General features: G+C 51.8%; 1 protein-coding gene across 4 annotated transcripts in view; it reads right to left on the minus strand.

The window, feature by feature from the left end:
* Positions 1–7,218: 7,218 nt before the first annotated feature.
* SRGAP2 (SLIT-ROBO Rho GTPase activating protein 2) overlaps positions 7,219–25,926 on the minus strand; it is a gene marked incomplete at its 3' end in the record, with an annotated part of 89,503 nt that continues 70,795 nt past the window's right edge. For 2 of the 4 annotated variants that reach the window (XM_079327275.1, XM_079327274.1), the window contains exons 16-22: positions 25,276–25,410; positions 23,940–24,045; positions 23,215–23,439; positions 20,230–20,309; positions 17,010–17,190; positions 15,466–15,612; positions 13,647–14,253 (exon numbers count right to left, since the gene is read on the minus strand). In XM_079327275.1, coding sequence (XP_079183401.1) covers positions 14,208–14,253; positions 15,466–15,612; positions 17,010–17,190; positions 20,230–20,309; positions 23,215–23,439; positions 23,940–24,045; positions 25,276–25,410 — 920 coding nt within the window. Of the gene's footprint in view, positions 9,599–12,995; positions 13,324–13,646; positions 14,254–15,465; positions 15,613–17,009; positions 17,191–20,229; positions 20,310–23,214; positions 23,440–23,939; positions 24,046–25,275; positions 25,411–25,926 lie in introns of those variants that run through there. The other 2 variants (XM_079327272.1, XM_079327273.1) reach the window with 2 other exon arrangements.

Below are 25,926 nucleotides of genomic sequence, written 5' to 3' on the forward strand. Positions count from 1 at the left end.
CGAGCACGGACCGAGCCCTGGGAACACGGACCGAGCTCCCCGAGCACGGACCGAACCCCCCCGAGCACTGACCGAGTCCCCCGAGCACAGACCGAGCACGGACCGATCCCTGGAGCACGGAGCGAGCCCCCCGAGCACAGACCGAGCCCCCCGAACACGGACCGAGCACGGAGCGAGCCCCCCGAGCACGCAGCGAGCCCCCAGCGCTGCCAGGACCCGCCCGGCCCGGAGCTGCCGGGGCTGGCAAACAAAGCCGTGCCAGCTGCCAGAGCTCGGCACCTCCCCGGGCCGGGAACTGAAACCCGCGGATTGCAAAACCCGCCCGGCGAGAGCGGCCACGCTGCAGGAGGAGGAAATGCTGCAGCTTCCTGCTCGAGAAAAAACTTCCCAGCCCCGAGCCCATCCCCGGGCTCGCCGCCGCTGCTCCGGACCGGCCCCGGCGGGCGCTGAACGTGCTGAGCCCGGGGACTGGGGAGCAGAGCTGGGGCAGGGTCCGTGTGCGGGGTCCGTGTGCGGGGTCCGTGTGCAGGGTCCGTGTGCGGGGTCCGTGTGCGGGGTCCGTGTGCGGAGTCCATATCAGGGTCCGTGTGCGGGGTCCATATCAGGGTCCGTGTGCAGGGTCCGTGTGCGGGGTCCGTGTGCGGGGTCCGTGTGCGGAGTCCATATCAGGGTCCGTGTGCGGGGTCCGTGTGCAGGGTCCATATCAGGGTCCGTGTGCGGGGTCCGTGTCCGGGGTCCGTGTGCGGGGTCCGTGTGCGGGGTCCGTGTGCGGGGTCCGTGTGCGGGATCCGTGTGCAGGGTCCGTGTCCGGGGTCCGTGTGCGGGGTCCGTGTGCGGGATCCGTGTGCAGGGTCCGTGTCCGGGGTCCGTGTGCAGGGTCCGTGTGCGGGGTCCGTGTGCGGGATCCGTGTGCAGGGTCCGTGTCCGGGGTCCGTGTGCAGGGTCCGTGTCCGGGGTCCGTGTGCGGGGTCCGTGTGCGGAGTCCGTGTGCGGGGTCCGTGTGCGGGGTCCATATCAGGGTCCGTGTGCGGGGTCCGTGTGCGGGGTCCGTGTGCAGGGTCCGTGTGCGGGGTCCGTGTGCGGGATCCGTGTGCAGGGTCCGTGTCCGGGGTCCGTGTGCAGGGTCCGTGTGCGGGGTCCGTGTGCAGGGTCCGTGTGCGGGGTCCGTGTGCGGGATCCGTGTGCGGGGTCCGTGTGCAGGGTCCGTGTGCGGGGTCCGTGTGCAGGGTCCGTGTCCAGCCCTTGTTAGCTGTGCCAGCGCAGGGACAGTGGCACGGACACGGCAGCGACTGGCGAGGCTGGCACGGAGCTGTGCGGGACCCTGGGATGGTGTGGGACAGGGTGGGATGTGGGATGCAGGGGACATGCAGGGTGCAGAGCGGGATGTGGGATGCAGGATAGGGTGGGATGCAGGATGCAGGGATGGAATATGTAATGTAGGACAGGGTGGATGTGGGATGCAGGTGACATTCAGGGTGCAGAGCAGGATATGGGATGTGGGGTGGGATGGGATGCAGGATGCAGGGATGGAATATGTAATGTGGAACAGGGTAGGATGCAGGATGTGGGTTCAGGGTGGGATGCAGAGCAGGATGTGGAGTTCAGGGTAGGATTCAGGGCAGGATATGGGATTCAGGGCACTCTGCTGCCTGCACAGGGCACAGTGAGGCTGTTCCTGCCCCTATGACCAGCTCAGCACCAGGGCCCCACTCTCAGGAATTATTCCAGGCTGGTGTGGATGTGTCTAAAGGCTCCATCCTCACCAATAAAACCTCCAGAGGTCTGAGAGTTTATCAACGTGTGGGACATCCAAATAGTGACACCACTCCACCAGCCTGCACACAAACTCCACCCCTAATTAGTTCCTTAATTCCTGCTGAGCTTCATTTTCCCAGCCACGGGTGAGTGTGCCTGGAAAAGCCTCTGGAGGCTGAGGGAGGGCACAGCCTGGCCCTTCCCTGGGGTTATCCAGGGCTGGGAAGGGTGGCAGAGTCTCAGTGACATCTGTTTAACCACATGAAACATAAATTCACTTTGTTTGAAGTCATTTTGCTGCAGCTCAGCTGACAGGAAGAGAAAGGCCCAGGGTGACTTCTTGAAATTGTGTCTAGTTTTATTTTCTATGCATGTGCTGGCTGTGTCCTTAAAACAGGAGCATCACTCTGTCCCCATGCTGCTGCCAAGCCCGTGGCTGGGAATTCACCCCCACACCTGCCTGGCTTCTTCCAGCCCCCTTATCCTTTCTTCTGCTATCCTTTTAAAATCCCCAGCTCATTTCCTCTCCCTGGTTGCCCCATCAGCAGATTTTTCCTCCCAGCTGACTCCTCAATCCCATCTGAACCCCAGGACTGGATGTGCACACAGAGGATAAACCCTGGTGTGGTGGGATAGAGCATCTGGGAGAGAAAAAACCCGGCCCTGAAAGCGATTTGTGACAAGAATGAATTGTTCCACCTGGTGGCAGCAAAGCCCGAAGAATAAAGGAGCAGCAGCGAGCTCTGTGTGCAGCAGGGACATCGTGCTTGGGGTCAGAAAAACTGAGAATCCACGAGCCCAGTGGTGTCCCCACTGTGACAAACCCGAGAGCTGAACCCTCCCAGCACTCACCACGGCGGGTTTTTGTTAAAAATGGGATAATGGGGTTTGTGAGGGAGGGTCAGACCCACCTGTGGTTTGCTGAGGGTTTAGGAGATCATCACAGCATCTTCTGTTGGACAGTGACCCAGGAAAAATCAACAATCCCTTGTTATCTGTGCCACTCTGACTCCTATTTCATGTTTTAAAAACAAAAAAAAAGGCACCACCAGGGTGCCCAGCTGGCCCTGGGCTGGTACCACAGGAGCTGCTGTGATTTTGGATTAAAAATTTCCAGCTGTGCCCTACAAGAGATGCTGGGGGACAGGGATGCTCACCCCAGGGACAGGAGGGACAAAATGCCTCAGTTAAACATCAAATCTCACTGGAAATAATTCCTTTGAATGTTAAGAAAAGCCAAAATGACACAGCCCTGTCACGTTCCCCTCCACGCTCTGAAAAAGGCCAATGGAAAAAAGAGATGGGGAAAAGCTGGTAATGATAATAATAATGATCCAATCCTTAATCTCAATCTTAAATCCTCTTTCCTGAGACAGTTGGGGGCCCATCCTCCCCAGGAAAATGATGAAGATTAAGCATTTTTCAATCAGGTCACTGGCAGGGAAGGGTTTGCCTGGGGAATCCATCCTGCTGTGGTGGGTGCGTGCGAGCCCAGGCTGGGGGACACAGACCCAGGAACCTGGGGGGGCACAGAAAGAATGGCCTGGGTTGGAAGAGATGTTTAGTGTTGTAATTCCATGGCAGGGACACCTTTCACTATCTCAGGGTGCCCCAGCCTGGCCTGGGACACTGCCAGGGATCCAGGGCAGCTCCAGCTTCTCTGGGCACCTGTGCCAGCCCTGCCCACCCTCCCAGGGAACAAAAAAACCCCCAAAATCCCACCCAGCCCTGCTCTCCTCCAGTTTCAGGCCATTCCCCTGTCCCACCACCACATCCTTGGTGTCCCCTTCTCTCTGTGCCTGCCCTGCTGCCATCAGTGTCCCCATGCCCAGGGTGGCACCGTGAGCTCCTGCAGACCCTTCCTCACCCACTCACCAGCCCCTCCAACAATTCCTGAGCTTCCAGAAGCCCCCCCAGGCCATGCTCCCCCTCTCAAACCCAGGACATCACACAGCAGCACCCTCAGGTCAGTGTTTCCACCATACCCAAAACATTTATTTCTCCAAAACTATTGCTAATGACAATGGATACATTTTGTTGCCCCAGTATGGATTTAACACTTCCAACACATCGACTCCTAATACTGTACAATACTGTACCAAAAGGGGGGAAAAAAAAACAAAACCAAAAAGGCTGTACCTCCATATTGTACAGAGTTCTATGTACAAAGTACAATTTTACACAGTTTTATATATACACCATATATATACTGGTGTAGAAGACATGAAACAGTGGAAACTTGTTTTAGCAAGAACATTCCATCCCACCATGAAACAACTGCTGCTGACAACCCCAGGTTCAGACAGAAAAACACAATTCCTACACTCTGCACCCTGATTTTCCTGCCTGGCAGCAGGACCTGGGAAACCAGAGCTGGATTTCAGCAATTGCCCTGTTTGAGCTACATGGAGCTGGGCTGGAGAAGCTGCTGCTCCCAAATATTGCTCCTGCAGTTTGGCACCCTCGGGTCCAGCCCCTTGGGTTTGGGCTGTTTTCACATCCCAGGGCTGGAGGAAAGGCTGGTGAAGTCCAGGAGTCAAGTTACACCTACAATTCCCACTGCAAACTGAGTGTGAAGCTTGGCACATCAAGTATTAGCACAGCAGGAAGATTTCTGCCCTCTCCACCTTCACCTCTTTTCAGCCCGTGGCTGAAAAACACTTTTAATCCCAAACTACCTTAGAGGAAGCACAAAATTTAACAGGAAAAAAAACAAAAACAAAACCAAACAAAACCCTTCAATTTTCCAGACCTTGAACTGCTGTTTTGGCATCTCTAGAGCCACCAAAATTGATGTTTGCAGCTAGAGCTGAGGCTGGAACAGAACCCACCTGTGTTCTGGGGGGTAGAACAGTTGTGCGTGACACAGCCAGGGCAGGCACCAGGCAGAGGATCAAGTATTTCTGGTTTTATTTCTTATTTTCAAGTACCAGGTTGTCACACAGACACAGAGACACGCAGAGAGATGATGTGGGAAGAGCTCAAAGTTCAGTCCATGAAGTGCTTGGTGCTCCCCAGGGCTGGAGTGTCCCTGGGGAAGGATTTTCCCTCCTTTCCACCTCCCACTCCAGAACAGCTTTGTGTGCTCAGCTGGGCTTGTGGGGCATCAGCCAAGGCCAGAAAAGCCCAAAAAAAGGGCTGGATTTTTTTATGAAAGCTAAAAATCTGAAAATAAATAAATTCCTGGCTGTTTCTGTTCTGGACAAGTGATGGAAGTGCCCCAACACTCCCGTTCTCCTGTGGTTTTGGAGCAGTTTTTGGAGCAGTTTTTGGAGGTTTTGTAACAGTTTTTGGAGTTTTTGGAGCAGTTTTTGGAGCAGTTTTTGGAGTTTTTGGAGCAGTTTTTGGAGCAGTTTTTGGAGGTTTTGGAGTAGTTCCCTGCCCTGTGGCTCATAGGTGAGTTCAGTGTGTTTGTACTCTCTACATCCCTCCACACCCAGGGCTTGGTCCTGCCAAGCACAGGTGCCCCTCACCTGGCCACACCTGGGGGCACAGGGGCTCCTCACCTGGGGGCACAGGGGCTCCTCACCTGGGGGCACAGGTGCCCCTCACCTGGGGCACAGGTGCTCCTCACCTGGCCACACCTGGGGGCACAGGGGCTCCTCACCTGGGGGCACAGGTGCCCCTCACCTGGGGCACAGGTGCTCCTCACCTGGCCACACCTGGGGGCACAGGGGCTCCTCACCTGGGGGCACAGGTGCTCCTCACCTGGCCACACCTGGGGGCACAGGTGCCCCTCACCTGGGGGCACAGGGGCTCCTCACCTGGCCACACCTGGGGGCACAGGGGCTCCTCACCTGGCCACACCTGGGGGCACAGGGGCTCCTCACCTGGGGGCACCTGGGGGCATAGGGGCTCCTCCTTCCCCTCCCCTCCCACCTCATGGGGCTGAGCTCAGCCTCCTGTTGGACCCCCCAGCTGTGCCCAGGGGGATTTTTGGGGCACGTTTCCATCCTGCTGATCCCTCTCTGACAGCATCACCTCCTGCACTGTCCCCTCCACACCAAGGGAGGGTTCCACTCTCCCAATCCAGGAAGGATCTGAAGTGCTGAGAACCAGAGATGCTATTTTTTTCCAGGATAACATCATCCAAAAGCTCCATAAATCCCCAAAGCTACACCATGCTCCACTGAATGTGAGGATTTTGACACAGAGAAGAAGAGAAATAAGGCAGCAAACTCCACCTGCAGTGAACTTCTCCTGTCCCAGTATTGCTGGAGCTCTTCCCAGTTCAAGGTGGGGAATTACAACAGATGGGATTTCTTGCCAAGCTGAAGTGTTTTGATTCAGTAAATAAATTTATGAGAACTCGGTTATCTTAACCTACTTTTGTGCAAGAATGATCTTGCCTTAAAAAAGAAAAAAAAAAAAAAATTAAAAAGAAAAAAAAAATCAACAAAAACTCCCAAAACCCAACACATGAGGTATTCAGCACAGGAAACCCAAAGACTCCTTTTGAACAGGTATCAAAATACAGACATATACAACAACTTTTTTTTTTTTCTTTTTTCCTTTTTTTTTTTTTTTTTTGTTCTGCTGTCACAGTGCACTCTTAATTATTTACTCATTTTCATTGCAATAAAATACCCAGCACAGATAAAGTGAGAGGGTTTGATCGTGTCCCACTGCTCAGACATGAAGGACAAATTTACAATTCATAAACTTTGGGCAACCTCAGAGAGGCAGAAATTAAGCAATGGTTACACTGCTCCATTCCCAACGAGGGAAACAACCCAGAAAAGGTCTGAGCTTCAGAAACCATTCAGATTGATCACCTAAAAATGTGTTTCATTCTAAAAGTTTGTTGTTTTTTTTTGTTTTGGATTATTTCAATCCAACACCTGATGAACAAGGTTCATACAAAGCACTATCCAACAGACAGACGTAATTCCAGTTATCAAACACTTCTTTTGTCTTTATATTTGACACAGACATTACAGAAAAAAAGTCATGAAAAGAGGATTTCTGTGGAAGAGCTAAGATATTTTCAGGATATGAAGGTGTGGAGTGACCTTGGTACCTCCCCAAGGAAACCACTGTCCACTCCTGGTTCTGCAGGGAGAAAACATTTCCAGTTCCTCCTCCACCTTCCCAGCAGTGCCTGCTCCTAAAACACTCCTGCCAAATCCTCTCAGCCTTGTGTGCTCACAGAGTGAGGAGGACAAGCTGAAAATCTCCTTTTTTTTTTGCCATTATTTTTGTGATTTTCTTGTTTCATCCCCCCCAGTGTGTGAGGAAGAGGAAGGACGAGCTTCATCCTGTCCTATTGCTTGTGTCAATCACAGTGCACACCAGAATTCCAGTTGAGTTGCTCCATTTCCAGGTGATCCTGCCCTTGGCAGCAGGATTGTCCCAGAGCTGTGGATGCTAGAGAAGCACAGGAAGAATTCAGATACAGACAGTTGCTGTTACAGTAACCTGAAGTTTGCTTTTTTTTTTTCATTTTTTAAAAAAATTTTGTTTCCATCTCATTCCACACTTCAGACCTGCAGCTCCTCCAATGTGCTGTGCGTGGCTGAACACTTGATTCTTAGGAATATTGAATGCTAGGCATAAAAATATAGAAAGAAAATAAGGCATTAAAATGAGGCAAAGTCAATTTACAGAGATCCTGCTCTTGACACAGATTAACTTCAGTCATTTGAGACCAACAAAAAAAAAAAAAAAAAAAAAAAAGAGGAAGGAAATAAAAAAAAAACCCCAAAAAATCTTACTAAAAAATATAATGCCAGAAAGTTCTGCCTGAGCAAAAAAATCACAAGTTTAATAATTCTATTTGTGTTTGTTTTCCCAAAAGAACAAGTGATTCCTTGGTGGTGAAGTCCATCAGAACCTGAGAGCAGAGGTGGCTGTGGCAGGACAGTGACACTCGTACCGTGGGGTCCCCAGCTCCTGGCAGGAGGAGAAATGAGGAATTCTCTCACCAGAACCTCACCAGGGCTCCCCAGTCCTGCATGTCCTCAACCAGGGCCCAGAGGAAGCTTTTTGGGAAGTCATTAATTATGGATTGATTGCTTCTGCAGGGAGGGGTTGTGCGTGTGGACATGGCCAGGGCTGCAGAACACCCTGCTCCATTTTTCCAGCATCCTAAATGCATCAGCAAAGGACATTTCAGCAACTCTTCTTTGTTTCTTCTTTCTTAAGTGCCAATTAAAGTGACTTTGCAGTCACCAGGAAGCCACAAACTGAAAGGAAACTCAGCTTCAAAATGACTTTTCTTCCCTTGTCCTGAATTGCTGGTTTGATGGAAGCCTAAGATGTGCAGCTCGTTTGAAATCCTGGAAAAGTGAGGAACAAGGAGAGCCAGGCTCCACTGCTAAGTGGCACAAGCCTTTTAATTATGAAATTAAATAAATGTGGGCACTGCAGAGAATTCCCAGAGGAGTACAAAAGAGTCCGTGGATGCTGCTGGCTACGGATAAATACAAATAATAGCAAAGAATTCATTCATTCATTCATTCACAGGTCAGTCCTGCAGGGAAGCCACTCCAGAGGCCACTGTGCTGTCACACCCCTGTCCCCAGCAGCTCCTGCACTGCTCTATAAGAGCAGAAATCCCCAGGGCAGCCCCAGAGGAGCAGAGAGGGACAAGGCAGGGAGCTTGAGAACTCCTGAGAGAAGTTTCTGAGAAGTTTTTACAGTGCTTGGTGCTGGGATTGGGGTCAGGATCTGTCCTGAGCAATGGGCAAAGCAGCAGAGGGATGGGGATGGGCTCCCAGCAGAGGATGCTTCTTTTCAAAATTACCTCTTTTGTTTTGTTTTGTAATTTTTTTTTACATTCAGTCTCCCGAGAGCAAACAGCACATCAGAGCCCACGGGCTGAAAATGACACTGGAAGCAATGAAGCTGCTTTTAAATATGGGAGAGCAAAGGGGAAACCAGTGAAGATTGTCCATAAGCAACAACTGGGCTCTTTGTGCTCCCAGAGCTCAGGAACGTGTTTGTTTCCATCTGCACAGACACATCTTACCTAGAACTCCACAAAACCTACGAGTGCTCCAGAGTAAACTATTTTTTCCATGACAACAGAAGCATGAGGCTGGATGGCCAAAGGGGGGAGGAATGGGGAGCAAACAAACAAAACCAGAGGGTGTGATGGAGGTCGAGACAGACCCTTGACCAAAGTGGCACCAGCGGGCGACGGAATAATAATAATAATAATTATAATAATAATAATAATAATGCACAAGAAATAGGCATGTCCAAGCTCCACGTAACCAGTGGCACCAAAACATGCAACAGACTAAAATCTATCCTATTGTCTCCCTGTGGTAAATGAAAACACAGAATACAGAAGTCACTACAGCATCCCAAAGGACACCACCAATGTTCCCTCCAGCCGATCCCCTGGCGTTCCCCTGCCCAGCTCACAGCGGGTGGGCGCTGCTGTGGCTGTCCCAGCCCGGCAGGACATCCCGGGGCTGCTCAGGAGGGTTTGCTCCATGGAAATCCCGCCGTGCTCCATCCCGGGGCAGCAGCATCACACAGTACAGGACTTGTCGGGGGGCTGCTGCGCGGGCGAGGGCGGGCTGGGGGCGCCGCCCTTGGGGAACAGGGCGGGTTTGGGGCGGGTGGCCGGCGGCTTGGTGGCCTTGGTGGCTTTGAGGGGGCGCAGGGCACAGGGGATGTCGCCGGCGGCGCTGGCGCTGCGCTGGAAGGGCGGCTCGGCGTCCCGCAGCAGCTGGGCGTGCAGGGGGCTGCAGGGCTCCGAGGTGGGGGCGGCCGGGGGGGGCTTGAGGGGCTCCAGCGTGTCCAGCACCACGTCGGGGGCGTGCTTGGCGCTGCTCTGCCGCTCCAGCTCCCGCAGCTCGTTCAGCGCCGAGTTCATGGTGGCCTCGATGTCCTGCAAGGGAGCGCAGGGTCAGGAGGGGAACAAGGAAGGGAAAAGGGTTGGGGTGTGTTTGAAGCAGCAGGGGGTGGGTTGGCACCGCGTCCTGCAGATAATGATCGCCGGGATTTTCGGAGGGAGGCGATTGTTGCATTGCCTGGGTGCTGATCTGGCCCTTCGCTGCCCAGACTTCAAAGCAAAGCCCCAAATTACAGCGGTGAACAGAAAGCAAAGCACTGCTGCCCATTCTTGCCGTTTATTTGGCGCTGAGATGCAGCAGAGTGAATTCCTGGAGGAGCACCGATGGCTCGGACACACTGAATGCTGAAACCCTCCTGGGCTTTGCTGCCTCACTGGTTTTCCTCCTGGGCTCTTCCCAGAAATGTATTTCACAGCACTCAGAATTTTAGAAAACACAGAGGATGTCAGAAGCACGTGCAGAAACCAAAACTGGCCCTTCTCTTTCCTCTTGAAAAGTATTACAGTTATTAAAAATAAATATAAAGAGGATTTTGGAGCTAAAATCGGGGGTTTTGTCTCAGGACCTACACTCGTGCTGGAGAGCCCAGTGGTGCACAGAACTCCCTGGGGAGCAGGAGAGCTCAGCCTGCCTGACTCACACTCTTGGCTGCAGCTCTCCAGCTTCCTCAGAGCTTTTTCAGGGGGTGGGGAAGGTAAATCACTCAAGGAGTGGTGGAAGAAAGCAGAGGCAGAAATCTGACACCTCCCACTCTATCTTGAGGCCAGGCAGATTTTCCTTGTGAAGTTGGGGAAATATGTAAGATGGTTATTGCATGGTGTTTGAGCAGATACTAACAGAGAATAACACTGATTTAACACAGCTTGCATTTCTCTCCCTCCTTTTTTATTTATTTTCCTCTCCCCTTTCCTTTCTGTCCCCAGACTCTTCTCCAGTGAAACAATGGAGTGAAGGCTCTGGCAGGGAGAGGAGACAGAACAACTTCAGCCAGAGCCTAATTGAAAAAACAAAGAATCTGATTTATATCAAGCTAAACCTCGGCAGGACAGGGAACCACAAAGACAACAGGAGCTGCACACTGCATTTCCACTGCAACAAATGGGCTCTAGGTACTCAAAAATGGCAAAATACAAATTCCCCTCAGCATTAAACCCACTGGGTTTTAACGTGTCCCTTATTTATTAGGTGGAGTTGCTGTTCTGTCAATAAAAATCATGTTTAATTTTCGTGTATTTCCCTCCCAGCTCCTCAGGAACCTGCTGGGCTTTGTAACCTGAGCCTGGAGCATTCCTTGGCTTCAGCCTGAGCCATCCAAGGGGGACAGAAAAATGCAGCCACATCCACCCAGGAAGGGCCCTGGTGGAAGAGGGAAATCTGTAACTCCACATCTTTTGGAGCCAGCCCTGCTTCAAGGCCCTTGTGTGAATAACAAACTCCTGAAATCCAGCAGGGTTATGTTCTGGTTTCTGGTCACTCTGAGCCCTGCAGGAAGGTGAGGATGCCACTGGAGACCTGCACAGTAAAAGCAGCCTGCTCCCACTGGGGCTCTGTTGCTCCATGTGCTTTCCATGCCACACCAGGAGTGTTAAATCCACAATAAATACTTCATTTTTCTCATGTCTTGAGGTTATGATTGTTTAATTCTCTGCTGACAGCTTTGGAATGTGTGTCACTTTCTGAAATGGGTGTTTTTAGTGCTGAGATTAAATTCTGGGTAACAAACAGGGTCAAGTCTTTATGGAGGAAGGACCTGAGTGTTTATCTGCCCTCAGGAAAGCAGCCTCAGTGCCCTGCACACAGAGGGGGTGAAAGCCCAGACTGGGGCTGTGTCCTTAATTAAAGTTAATTTTGCACTGAGACAGTCAGAGAATGCCTGGGGCTGGAAGGGACCCCTGGAGCCCAACCCACTGTCCAGGCAGGGTCACCTGGGGGTGACACAGGGACACGTCCAGGGGGTTTGGGGTGGCAGCAGGGAGGGAAAGCCCAGGAGCTCCTGGGCAGCAGCTCCAGGCTCTGCCACCCTCATGGACAGAAACTCTTCCTCATGTTGGAACTTTCTGTTCTGATCTATGGCTCCTTGTCCTGTGGCTGAACAGAGCCTGGCACATCCTGACACTCCTTGGGGAGATCTGCAGGATGAGTGGGATCCCCCTCAGCCTTCCCCTGCCCAGACTGACCAAGCCCAGCTCCTAGAGCCTGTCCCACCCACAGCCGCCCTCCCCTCCTGGAGAATGGACACAGCATTAACTCAGACCTTGTACCTGCCCTAGGTTACAATGTAAAGATGTGCCCAAAGGTTGGATTCTAGACAGGTGGGGCAGGACCCTTATCCCTGTGGAGATATCTCCTGCTAATGGGCCATCTTTAAACCAGCAGTGTTCTTTATCTCTCCACAGCCCATCCTCCCTTCAGGAGATATCTCCTGCTAATGGGCCACTGTTTAAAACTGGGTGTGGCAGTGAATCTTATCCTTGTGGGAGATATCTCCTGTTAATGGGCCATTGTTAAAAACCAGCTGGGCAATCATCTTTACCTTTCCCATGACCCACCCTTCATCCAGGAGGTATCACCTGTTAATGGGCCATTGTTTAAAACTGGGTGTGGCAGAGAGTCCTATCCCTGTGGGAGATATCTCCTGTTAATGGGTCATTGTTTAAAACTGGGTGTGGCAGTGAATTATCCCTGTAGGAGACATCTCTTGTTAATGGGCCATCTTTAAACCAGCTGGGCAATCATCTTTATCTTTCCACAGCCCATCCTCCCTCCAGGAGGTATCTCCTGTTCATGGCCAGTGAGTCCCAGGGCATGACTGATAAAATTCCATCATCCCACTGGGAGATGCTCCAGCCAGGGGAGGAGCCAAGCCTTTCCTACCCAGATAAAAATGAGATTTGGAACCCCAGAGCAGCCTTTTCCACTGGATTCCAGAGGACAAGAGCTACCAGGATCACTGCCAGGATTTCTACAGGAATCACTTCATCTGGACTGCTACCACCACCCTAACCAGCAGGCTGTCAGGCTGTACCCTGACTCTGTCAGGGGCTTTTCTTTTGTACTACTGCACGGATTTTATTTACCTTTTTTTTTCTCCTATTGAATTTTACCTGTGACCTCTCTCAGTGGCTTTGCTTTCAGGAGCACCCCAGCCCCTGTGAGCCACCCAGCAGGGGCTGCTCTCAACTGAGCAATGACCTTGGGGTGCCACACCCTGCCAGCCCCCAGCCCCCAGCAGGGGCTGCTCTCACCTGAGCAATGACCTCGGGGTCCCAGCCCTGTGAGCCCCCAGCTGTGCTCACCTGGGCAATGACCTCGGGGTCCCACACCCTGCCAGCCCCCAGCTGTGCTCACCTGGGCAATGACCTCGGGGTGCCAGCCCCCAGCTGTGCTCACCTGGGCAATGACCTCGGGGTGCCAGCCCCCAGCTGTGCTCACCTGGGCAATGACCTCGGGGTCCAGGGGCCGGTGGCTGTTGAAGCTCTTGGAGCGGCCGGCCGTGGCCGCCTTGCGCAGCTGCGGGCTCTCCATCCTGCTCTTGAGCGACGAGTGCCGGCTGATGGAGTTGAGGCTGCCGTGGCCACTGATGGAGCATTTGTCTGGCAGCTCCTTGGGAAGGCTCTGGCTCAGAATGGGCTGAGATGAGGGCCTGGAAGCAGCTATGGCCCCGGGGCAGGCGGGCTCTGCCAGGGAACTACCTAGGCCGTGGCCGTCACTTTGGCGGAACGCTCTTCTGATGCTGCCTGACTCTGGTTTCTTTCTTTGCCTTCAGTCACAAAAGCAAAACAAGTCAATACAAGGGCTGTCATTTGAAGATATCCCCCCAAAAAACAACAGACAGGACAATGGGAAGAGACACAGAGGTACCCAGATTACAAACGGACCCGGGGGTTGAGGAGTGACTGCGGTACGGTGTAATAATTATAATTATAAATGGTTCCAGTTTCACGCTTCTAACAAGAAGATTGAGTCCTGGCAGCTGTGCACATTCATAGCAAAACCAGAGAACTTGGGTGGAACGTGATTAACTTGGTCAAGAGGAGAAGAATTTATACTGGAACAAAAAAAGAAAAAAAAAGAAAAAAGAAAAAAAAAGAAAAACCCTCTGTGCCATCGACAGGTTTTGATGATGTGTTTTTATTACATTCCAAGAGCAGAGCTACAATCTTTGACTGGAGGACACAGTATAAGTCTACTAAGCTCCTGGCCCAAGGCATCAAGTTATTATTTTCAGAGATCAGCAAGCAAAGACCCCCAGTTTGGGGTCAATGATCATTTCCAATGTTTGCTGGTGGTAAGAGATGGTTCTTTCTCATGGCTTTGGCAGGACCACAAGGCTTTATCTATGCAGGGCTACAGATAAACCAAAGGGATGATGTCAAATGGATGAACTGGTCCAAAGAATTTAGTTTCTACCCCAGCACCATGAGGTCTGACAGCACGATTCCACTCAAATCATGGGAAGGCCAATGCAGCAGAATACTTTATGCCATAGGTCTGAAGCTTGGCATCCATTATACAGGGAAGGATCCATTTATATATAGCACCAGCCCCATGAATAACTGCAAGAAAGTGTTAACTCCAGTAGGATTTTGGCATCCAAATAATAATTCAGTGGGTGGCACAACTGTCATTGCGAAACCATCTGATTTAATTTTGCTCAAGTCTGTTCACACATAGGTCAGAAGATTCATTCCTAAAGAAAAAACAACAAAATGAGTCTTATGCTACTTATTGCTAAATATCAGCTTCTCTAGTAAAGGGGAATGAAACCCCCAAAACTGGAGTGGACATTCCCCAGGCTTCTAAAAACCACAAGACACAACTCTAGCAAGGCCAGCAGATGGTGAAGCTCCAGCACAGGTCTGTTATTACAAATCTCTCCAGAACTGGCAGAATGGCCACTCCAGTGGCTCAGACAGCAAATATCATAACAGAAAGCCCAGAGCCCAAGCTGATGCAGATTAATTCTGCTTCCCAGATATCAGTGGAGCTCTGCTGATCCCATCAGGAAGGCCCAGGCTCTCTAGGCCATGAGCAGGGTCCAAACCTTTTAAAGGGATGCTTTTGTGCTAATGCCTTTATAGACTACATTGTGTTAAATTAGCTGAAGGTTTAGAACATCCCCTCCCATCAAACTGTAATTATCACATAATTCCTTCACTGCACACTGCAGAGAGGTGGGGGTTTTTAACATGAAGGAAATAATCAGAAACACACAGGGGATAAGGCTGTCTTGAAAAATTATTTAACAAATCATGGAATTTAGTCTGCTACTAGCTTGATTTTCCAGCTTTTTATTATGCTGAGTGTTGGCTAAAGCAACAATTTCTGGTGGAGGAGGCAAGGTTAGAGCAACAGGGGGTTGTGCTGTTCCACTGCAAGCATATGGTTAGTAACCCGAGGTGAGCAGTGCTGCAGAAACAAAGGCAGTGCCAGATGGTGGGACTGCAGGTATGGCATTTATCACAAACTGGGACACAGCTTCCTGCAGGAACTGTCCCCCCACCCCACCAAACAGGACGTGGCAAATGCAGGGGAGACGTGACAGGTCACAGAACACGAGGAGGGATGGGGACAACGACACGAGATCTCATCCCACCACTCCCTCCCTTCCTCTGCCTGCTCAGCACACAGAACAGGGCTTGGGGGACAGAAAAAAAATAAAATTGGGAAAACAGGACCAGATGGCACCTTGGAGACAGGGAAGAGAAGCCAGTGGGGTTTCAAATGAGCGACGGCCAGGCTGGTGACAGAGAGGGGACAGCAAAATGTGAGTTAAGAGAGGGGCAAGCAGAGAAGAATGGTGGCAGTGCTGGTTAATGAACCTTTCTCAGGGAAGGAAGCATTTCACTGGACTCATCACAAGCTCTTGACAGGCAGGGAAAACAGTGCAGGCTGCTCTTACTTGTTGATGTTTGCAAGGTAAATGTCTGCGACGTGGCCCCCGCTCGGGCAGCTGGCACCAGCTCTGGCTGTCACCTTCTCCTCTGGTGGCTCAGAATTTATTTCTATTTCTGACTTCGGGCTGGACCTTTCTGACATCCCATCCTCACTAGGAAGGAGGAGGGGAGGGTGTCACAAGCACAGCAGGAGCAGCAGTGCTGCATTTCCAGCACAGTTCTGTTCACATGTACATGGAGTGAAGGTCTGGGGAATCCCCACAGGTCCTTCCATCATGGACTGGTTTGGTTGGAAGTGACCTAAATCACCTTGTTCCAGCCCCTGCCATGAGCAGGGACATCTCCTGCTGCCCCAGGCTGCTCCAAGCCCCATCCAGCCTGGCCTTGGGCACTCCAGGGATCCACAGCTTCTCTGGGCATTCTGTGCCAGGGCACCCCACCCTATAGGGAACAATTCTTTCCCATACACCCATCCCATCCTGCACCCTATAGGAACAACTCCTTCCCATACACCCATCCCATCTGCACCCTATAGGGAACAATTCCTTCCCATACACCCAGTCCATCTGCACCCTATAGGGAACAATTCCTTCCCATACACCCAGCCCATCTGCACCCTATAGGGAACAATTCCTTCCCATACACCCATCCCATCCTGCACCCTATAGGGAACAATTCCTTCCCATACACCCAGCCCATCCTGCCACCCTATAGGGAACAATTCCTTCCCATACACCCAGTCCATCTGCACCCTATAGGGAACAATTCCTTCCCATACACCCAGCCCATCTGCACCCTATAGGGAACAATTCCTTCCCATACACCCAGCCCATCTGCACCCTATAGGTAACAATTCCTTCCCATACACCCATCCCAACCTGCACCCTATAGGGAACAATTCCTTCCCATACACCCAGCCCATCTGCACCCTATAGGAACAATTCCTTCCCATACACCCAGCCCATCTGCACCCTATAGGAACAACTCCTTCCTATACACCCAGCCCATCCTGCACCCTATAGGGAACAATTCCTTCCCATACACCCAGCCCATCTGCACCCTATAGGGAACAACTCCTTCCCATACACCCAGCCCATCTGCACCCTATAGGAACAATTCCTTCCCATACACCCAGCCCATCTGCACCCTATAGGAACAATTCCTTCCCATACACCCAGCCCATCTGCACCCTATAGGAACAACTCCTTCCTATACACCCAGCCCATCTGCACCCTATAGGAACAACTCCTTCCTATACACCCAGCCCATCCTGCACCCTATAGGGAACAATTCCTTCCCATACACCCAGCCCATCTGCACCCTATAGGGAACAACTCCTTCCCATACACCCATCCCATCCTGCACCCTATAGGAACAATTCCTTCCCATACCCCCATCCCACCCTCCCCTCCTGCACCCTAAGGCCATCCCCCCTTGTGGAAACCCCCCATTCTGAGCACCTCAGAGACCCCAGCTGCACTTTCACCAGACCCAGATCCATTCCATCCCCCCCCACTGCCCCACCCCGGGGGCAGCAGGTGCCACCTACGTGTCCTGCACCACGATGTACTGGTGGGGGATGAGCCCGTCCACGCCGTTGTGCCGCCCCTCCCACCAGTCGTCGGAGGCGCGCTGGTAGAGCAGCAGCGACGCCCCCTTCTTGAAGGACAGCTCCCGGCCACTCCTGCCCACGTAGTCGAACCTGGCGATGGCCTCGATGGGCTCACACTCTAGGAGACACGAGGGAGCCAACAGGGCGCTGAGCAGCTGGGCTCGGGGGGCTGCCAGCAGCTTCAACCTGCCCCAAAGCTCAGCAGGGAGGGGGCAAAGTGCTCCTTCTTCAGGCAGCACAGGGATGGGAGCAGGGGGATTCACAGGGGAGCCCCTGAACATGAGGATGTTGCTCTGTCATCCTTTACCCCATCCCTACACAGAGAGCACATCTGTATTCTAAATTTAAGGATGTTGCTCTGTCATCCTTTACCCCATCCCTACACAGAGAGCACATCTGTATTCTAAATTTAAGGATGTTGCTCTGTCATCCTTTACCCCATCCCTACACAGAGAGCACATCTGTATCCTAAATTTGAGGATGTTGTCCTTTTATCCTTTACCCCATCCCTACACACAGGGCACATCTGTATTCTAAATTTGAGGATGTTGCACTTTCATCCTCTACCTCATCCCTACACAGAGGGCACATTTGTATTCTGAATTTGAGGATGTTTCTCTTTCATCCTTTACCCCATCCCTACACAAAGGGCACATCTGTATTTTAAATTTGAGGATGTTGCCCTTTCATCCTTTACCTCACAGAGGGCACATTTGTTGTTTTCCAAGCCCTAAACCCCCTCACAGCAATTCAAGCCAACAGTGATGGAAGTGGCACAGGCAGAATTAGGGTTTCATTAAAATCAGAAGGGTTTCAGAGGTGGGAAGCAATCAGGTACATTCCAGACAAAAACCTGCCTGTGGTTCCCTTCCTTAAAAGCAGCTGAAGTGAAACCCCCTGGGCAGGCAGGGGAGGGAAACATCCTCTCATTCCAAGCTGCTCCAGAAATAAAGCAGCTATTCAGAAGGAAATTTCTGCTGCCTGTGAGGCTCACCTGACCCAGGGGAGCAGAATTCTGGCACGGTGGGAGGCCCTGCTACTCATGCAAGTAAAGGAAAACATCCCCCAGAGGTGCTTGGGGCAGGGTGAGGACACAGAGCTGCTCCCTGGGATGCTCTGTGCCCACTCCTCACAGCTCACACAGGAGCTCCAGCCATGCCTGCCACTAATCCAGGTCCCTGCAGGACTCTGGCATTATGCACAGGCACAATAAGGGCATTTAAGACACTCAGGAAAATCAATGTGGGATTCCTGTGGATTATTTTTAAGGCTCTGAAAAGATTCTGCCACTGTTGGAGTGTAAATGTGTATTAAGGCAGCTCCTGGTTCTGGGCAGGGATCAGGGGAATGGAGATGAGCTCAACCACACAGCCCCAGTGGGCTCCCTCTAATTACTTTAAAGGAGCTTTAATGCAGCCAAGCAATCCATGGAAATTGAGTTCTTTCCTGCAGAAAGAGATTTGTGGTTCCTCTCCCCTGATCAAAGAGAGATCTGCTTCTCCACACAGAGATCTCTGCACCACAGGAAACTTCCACAGTGCAAGAGAAAATAAAATGGGCTGAAAGGCCAAACATGAGCACAGCTTTTCCAGTTATTCCTTGGGACAGCACATGCAAGGTGGTCCCAGGGCTTGAGAAATAACGGTGTAAATCATCTGAGGCAGCTGCAGTTCCTCTGGAGCATCTCCCCCCAGAAAGCCCCAGCAGCACCCAAAATTAACCCAGCACCAAGTGACCAAGGGCAATCAGCAACAGGGTCTGTTGATCCCCCCAAAAAAAACCTTTTCCTACAAACCTGACAGCTCAGAATCCTCTCAAGCATTCACTCCAGGTAAGCCTGTGGTCAGACTCACACAAATGCCATTTATCTGAGCATTTATCAGTGCTCAGCACTCAGGAGATTTGGCAGGGAGGGAAGGCTGGCCTGTGCTGGCTGCCCAAAGCACAAGGTTACAAACCCCAAATGCTGGTTTTGGTGTCCCCCTCATTTAGAAGGGATGGGAGTGTGCTTTGGTGAATTCCATCTGCTTCATTAACAAGTGTTTATTGTTCCAGATGAGTGTGGCACTCAGGTTTCTTATGTTTCCAATTTGCTTCTTAGGACTCTGGCTTTTCTCCAGAGGACTGATTTTAGATTTTCATTTCCAGTAGCTTTTTCCTACTTACACTTATGCTCAGAGAAGAAAACTGTGTGAATGAAGAGCAATAAGGCTAAGCCAAACAATTCCCCTGCCAGTCTGACAGCTTGGGCAGACAAGCAGCAGATTAAAACATTTCCACTGGTATTTATAATTTAACAAACACACAATCTGCTTGTCTTTCAGCAGTTCTGACCTCTCATACCTGCCTGAAATCAGCTCAGGGAGGCTGATGAACTGCACAGATGCTCTGCCAAACACGACCTCTGCCCTCACCCCAAAATTCCTTCCTGCAATGGAGGTGGCTGGGATGGCACAGCTTCACTTTGGGGAGATTAACCCCAACCTCCCCAAAGAGCTGGAGGAGCTCTGGTCCCATCTGAAGGAGGGAAAAACCCCACAAGATCCAGGGTGGAGCTGAGAGGTGTGGCCAGGGTGTGACACTGCACACCCCAATTAGCATGAGACTCCTTAATTAACCACACCAAAGAGACCCAGCCCCAGCTGCCTCAGTGCCAAGTGCTGCTCCCAAACCCTCCTATGGAATATTCCATGGAGGAGCAGGACTCCATCCAAAACCCCTCCCAGCCTCACCTTGCCCAGGGGCCCCTCACACCCAGCTCCAGAGGAACTGAGCTTCCTTAAGGACACCCAAAAATTATCTCAAGAGAGGCCCTCAGGAGTCTCTGCTCTAGAGGCCAGCTCTCAGTTTGTTTGGGGTTTGTTTTACTTGTTCCCTGAGCATAGAAATGCCACAGGCAGAGGGGACACAAACACACCCAACCCTCCAAACACCTTCAAGACTCTCAGGGAATTCTAGAGATTCCCACTGACCCCACAGCTCTGTACTTGCTGCCCTGTGACAGTGCTCTGATTTAAACCCCACTCTGGTATTTCCAACAGGCACAGCCTCCCCTGCCTACCCCAGTGCCCCCAGTGCCCCAGGCAGGCTGCCCCAGTGCCCCCAGTGTCCCCAGTGCCCCAGGCAGGCTGCCCCAGTGCCCCCAGTGCCCCCATACCATCATCACTGGTGTGGTGCTCAGCTGTGACATCCTGCACTGAATCCTCTGCCAGGGCTCTCTCTCCATGAGGGCTCTCACTGCAACACAAGGAAACAACTTCAGAGCTGGAACTGAGATCCCTGGTGGCCACCAGCAGGCAGGACTGGGAAAGCAATCAGGTGGAACTGGGAATCCCCATCAGGAATCAGTATTTAGGTTTTGCTGCTACAAACTTTGTGGATGCATCTGCACGTGCTGGAGCTGTGGGTAAAAATCAAATTCTTATTTGATCAGCCAAATCAAACATCTTGGTGATCCTTTCTGAGTGCTGTCAGCAAAGTCCAAGCCCCCATTTTACAGCCTGCACCTCTGGAGAGGCTGAGCACCCATCAGCAGTGCCAGGCTGGGCCCAGCTCCTCCCTGCCAGGCCAGGATTATTCCCCTGGCTGCATCCTCCATTGCTCTAATTAGCTCATTAGATGGTGATGAGAAATCTGCAACTTCCTGGGGGAAATCCTCCCTCGATTTATAATGATATTTCCAGGTCTGTGTTTGTCATCTCCCTCCATCCCTTTTATCACCATCTTAAATGTCCCATTCATCCCCTGAACGACTCCCACAGCCCAATTAGCTGCCTGTAAATAAAGATTCCAGAGCACCTAAACTACCAAGAGGACTCATTTATGTTTGGCAAGAAGGAAAGCTTTGAAAGGATCAGCAGACAACAAGTGGCAACCAAAGGTTATGTTTTTGTAAGAAGCTCCACGAGCAGTTCCCTCTGGACAGGAGCAGAAAGGAAACTGGAAGAGGATCCACTGCCTCTCCCAGTCAGCTCCAGAGAGCTGCTGCCAGCTGGCAGCTCTGCCTGCCCTGCCTGCTCCTCCCAGGAGGAAAAAAGGGCTAAAAACCAGTGCCTGCTCCTCTTCTTCCACCTCCAAACTCCTCTGCTGCCTTCTCACACTGGGACCCCTTGAAGGTGGTTTTGAATGCTGACAGGAGTCACCTCATCCCTCATTTTGGCCCTGCAATGGTTAAAATGAGTGATGATGGTTGGACAGTGCTGTCCTCCTGGCAATCCACCTCCTGAGCTCTTTCCAACACGAGGAAAACAGAAAAAGGAGAAGGGGTGAAATGTCTGGGTAATTCTGGTGTCTCGTTCTGTTTAATCCACAGGACACCAGCTGCCCAACCCCCCGAGCCAGAGCCTCAGCCCTGAACCTTCCCCATCCTCTGCAAAGCCTTTCTGCTCCTTAATAAAGTTTTCAGAAGCCTCTGAATCCAGCTGGAGGCCCCAGGAGGAAGCAGCAGTGAGGGCTAAAGTTTCACCCAGACTGTGAAGTCATGTCAAGCCCTGAGCCCAGTGCCCCTCCCCAGCCAGGACCCCAAAGCTGCACCTCCCACCCCAAAACCTCTCCCTGCTGCTGGCTGAGCCCTGGCTGAGCCCTGGGAGCCCTGGAGGTGACAGCAGCAGGAATGGAGTGGAGGGATCCCAGCAGGGAACTGAGGGGCAGCTCTGACCTCTGATCTGATTTCTGATCTGATCTCAGATCTGATCTCTGATCTCTGACCTCTGCTCTCTGATCTGATCTCTGATCTATTATCTGATCTCTGATCTCTGATCTGATCTCTGATCTCTGATCTGATCTCTGATCTATTATCTGATCTCTGATCTATTATCTGATATCTGATCTCTGATCTGATCTCTGATCTCTGATCTGATCTCTGCTCCCTGTGGCAGGACAGGAGCTGGGGCTGGGCCAGGATGGATTTTGGGCAAGGTTCTTCCCCCAGAGGTGCTGGGCACTGCCCAGGCTCCCCAGGGAATGGGCACAGCCCAGAGCCCCAGGACAGCACTGCCAGGGTGGGATTTTGGGGTGTCAGTGCAGGGCCAGGGATGGATCCAGGATCCCTGTGGGTTCTTGCAGCTCCTGGTGCATCCATCCCTCATCTCCTTCCCTGCCATCACCCCAGGACACTCTGCCCCCACCCACACTGAGGGAACTCAGCACACTTTTATCCATTTCACCTCATGGGACAAAACCTCTTGTTCAAATTTATGTGTTTCCTGAAAGCCATAAATATTATTAAGCTTTTTTTTTTTTTTTTTTTCCCTGCAATTCCTTCATACATAACATCAGCTAAAAACATCAGAGAGAGGGGTGAAATGAAGAGAATTTCCAAAAGGTTTTGGCAAGTCCTCAGCACACAGCAGTGAGTTTGGAGGAGCCTCTGAAGGAGGAGTGATCCCACAGCTCTGAGAGAAGCCAGGGGAACAAGGCTTGCTCTGTCACCACAGTGACTTCATGTAAAAAACCCCATTTATTTTAGAGTATGAAAAGAATCCCTGCATTGCTGTGAGGCTGGAGGAGAGCATGGGGGGAGCAGTGGGACACAAATGAGCATTGCTGCTCCTCAGAGGGAGGCACAGGAGGAAAGCAAAGCCTTTCCTCCCCCCAGATGACAGGAGCAGCTCTGCCTGAATTGCTTCCAGATGTGCTCTCAGACTGAGCACGTGGCTGGGCTCTGCAGCTCCAGCCTGGGTGGAAATGGGGATTTTTGCATTCCTGCCTCTTCCCTCCCCCTCCACTGGGGCTGCCCTGGAAATTCAGCTGTGCCACAGCCTTGGAGGTTCAGCTGCAATGACCCCTGTGTCTGAGGCAAAGGCACTGCAGACAGGCAGGGAGAAAGCAGGAGAGAGAAAAAAAAAAAAGAAAAGTAAAAAAAACAACAAAAAGAGATTGATTTTGGCAGCTACCAAACAGAACATCCAAGAAAATCCCTCCACAACCTTGCCCTTCAAGATAAGTGAGCAAGCTTTGACAACTGAATAGCTACTTTATACCAGCTCATTTCTGTTAAGGACTCTCCAGAGAGACCAGAGCCATCTTTGCTGCCACAAAACAGATTTTTGAGAGGCTGGGCCAGATGCTGCAATCCCAAATTAACCAACAACTGCAGCATCCTAATCCATGGATGAACAGCCCCCCATGGCTCCCCTCTCACCAGTAATCCTCTGAGTTTGCACCCCTGCTGTAGACTGGCCCCTCCAGCTCCCTGGCTCCTGGGAAGATGTTCTCATGCTGGATGATGATGGTTTTGATCAGTTCATTGACATGGGCCTGGCAGGAGACCTGGTCATGCCCCTCAGGCACAGACATCAGTGTGGGCCCAAAGCAGATGGCCAGGTTGTAGGGATCCATCATGTTTTCTTCACTGAACTGAGATAAACTGCAAAAAAAAAAAAAAAACCACAGGTGGGAAGGAGGGTGAGCAGCAGAAATCACCATCAGCATCCCCTGCTCAGAACACACAGCTGAGCTCAGGTTTGCTTTGGGTTTTCTGGGACACAAATGCTCTGGATCAGGTAAAAAATGAGACACTGATGGAATTTACTGAGGAATTAAACAGAAACTGCAAAGGCAGTTCAAAAGCTCTGGGTGCTGACTTTAATACTTGGCTTTATTTCTTCTCTGTTCTTGCTGCTCAGAGCCCACCTGCAGCCCAACTCCAGACCAGGAGTCCCTACCATGGATTTACACTGGAAGAGAGGAGGTTAAATGAGATATTGGGAAGGAATTGCCCCTGTCAGGGGGGCAGGCCCTGGCACAGCTGTGGCTGCCCCTGACCCCTGGCAGTGCCCAAGGGACAGGGCTTGGAGCAGCTGGGGGGGAGGAAGGTGTCCCTGCCCTGCTCACCCTCAGTAATTCCTTTATCCCAGGGGTACTCACTGATTGAGGAATGCAAAGAGGTATCTCATGACAATCAGGGTGCTCTTGGGCAGGTTCAGCAGCACCTTCCTGACGTGCAGAGCTCTCTCCTGCAAATTATCCATGGCTGGAGGGGAGAGAGACACAGAGTCAGCCCCAGGCAGTGCCAGCAGTGCCCCTGCTCTGCAGCCTGGGATCTGCCTGCAGAACCTGCAGGGAAACCCTGCACTCCTGGGGCTGGATGTCACCTGCCTCTGGCACAGGGGACCCTCCAGGGCAGCTCAGAAAGGGGGTGTGAGAAGGAGCAGCAGTGTGACACCCAAATTGAGAGTCCAAGGCAAAGGAGCAGCAGTGTGACACCCAAATTGAGAGTCCAAGGCAAAGGAGCAGCTGTGTGACACCCAAATTGAGAGTCCAGGGCAAAGGAGCAGCAGTGTGACACCCAAATTGAGAGTCCAGGGCAAAGGAGCAGCAGTGTGACACCCAAATTGAGAGTCCAAGGGCTCTGAGTGCAGCCCCCACTGGAAGAAGTGGGCAGCACAAACCAGTCCAGAAGGGAGAGCTCACTGGGGGAAAGGGGATTTTGTTCCCCCATACATGAACCCAAGGCTGGAAATGCATTTATCAGGAGCAGAAAAGCACAGGCTTCATCTCTCCTCAGTGATCTGCCTCTCTCAGAGGCTGCCCCTGCAAAGGCCATTTCTCTGCCTGCACAATGGAAGCATTCTTCAGTTCTGGGGGATGTAGCAAGAGCCAGGCCACTTAAAAATGATGTTGTTCACATAGAGAAAGCACAAACAACCCTCTGCCTGGCAGAAGCACCTTTAGAAATCATGAAAAATGTTAACAGCTCAGCTGTGAGTGCCCTGATGATTGATGTGCTGAGCAGGAGCAGTGGATGGTCCCTTGTGGGGATGGAGCTAAAAGGGGGATGAATAAGAAGTCCCTTGTCAGCTGAGGCCAGCAGAGATGCAGGGGAAGCACACAGGGCAGGGAGCCCTGCTGCTGATCCTGCCTCAGAGAGGGCACTCCTGACATCCTCTGATGGCAGCTCTTCAAGATTATCTTACACAACTGAGGGGTTTTTGCTTTATTCTCTTTTAAAAGAATCCTGTCACCAAGGGCTGTCTCACAAAACCCATCACACAGCCTTTAAAATCTCACCATTTTTATCTCCCTGTTCAGTGCTGTCAGAGCAAGGATGGCTGTGCAAAGGTGACTGCCCAGGCTGGGTAACAGAGACCAGCCCAGCAGCACAAAAACCCCAAAAACTCACCCTGGAGTCAGCAAAAAAGGGAGGAAGAGGTGGGAGATGAGAAGAATGAATCTTGTTTCTTTGCAGCTCTTCATTACTTACTGACACAGGCAATCAGGTCATGGAAGATGTCCTTGGGGAACAGGGGGTGCTCCAGGCCTCTGAAATAGAGCTTGAGGACTCCTGCTATGGAATCCATGTCATGGTCATTCTGGTCCCCAGCCAAGGGATCCTCCCCTTCAGAGCAAGAGAGAAAAATCACAACAGTGGAGGAAATAAAGCACTGGAAGAAAAGGATCTGTGGAGACCCCACCCAGCCCAGCTGCACTGCAAGGTGAGAGAGAGGCCTGGGGGAAGGACACTGGGACAGCCAAAAGTCACCTGAGATGACACCTGAGGGGGTGGGGATGCTCCTGCAGGTGTTCTGAGCAGGTGTGAACATGACAGCTCCACCACCTGACAGCAGGCTGCAGGGAGACCCAAAACTGCAGCTCAGGTGATGCAGGGGACACCCAGGGGGGCCTGAGCATCACACACCTGTCCAGGTGACACAGGGGACACTGAGCATCACACACCTGTCCAGGTGACACAGGGACACTGAGCATCACACACCTGTCCAGGTGACACTGAGCATCACACACCTGTCCAGGTGACACAGGGGACACTGAGCATCACACACCTGTCCAGGTGACACAGGGACACTGAGCATCACACACCTGTCCAGGTGACACTGAGCATTACACACCTGTCCAG

The sequence above is a fragment of the Erithacus rubecula genome (genome assembly GCF_903797595.1).
Source record: "Erithacus rubecula genome assembly, chromosome: 26".
Classification (NCBI taxonomy): Eukaryota; Metazoa; Chordata; class Aves; order Passeriformes; family Muscicapidae; genus Erithacus; species Erithacus rubecula.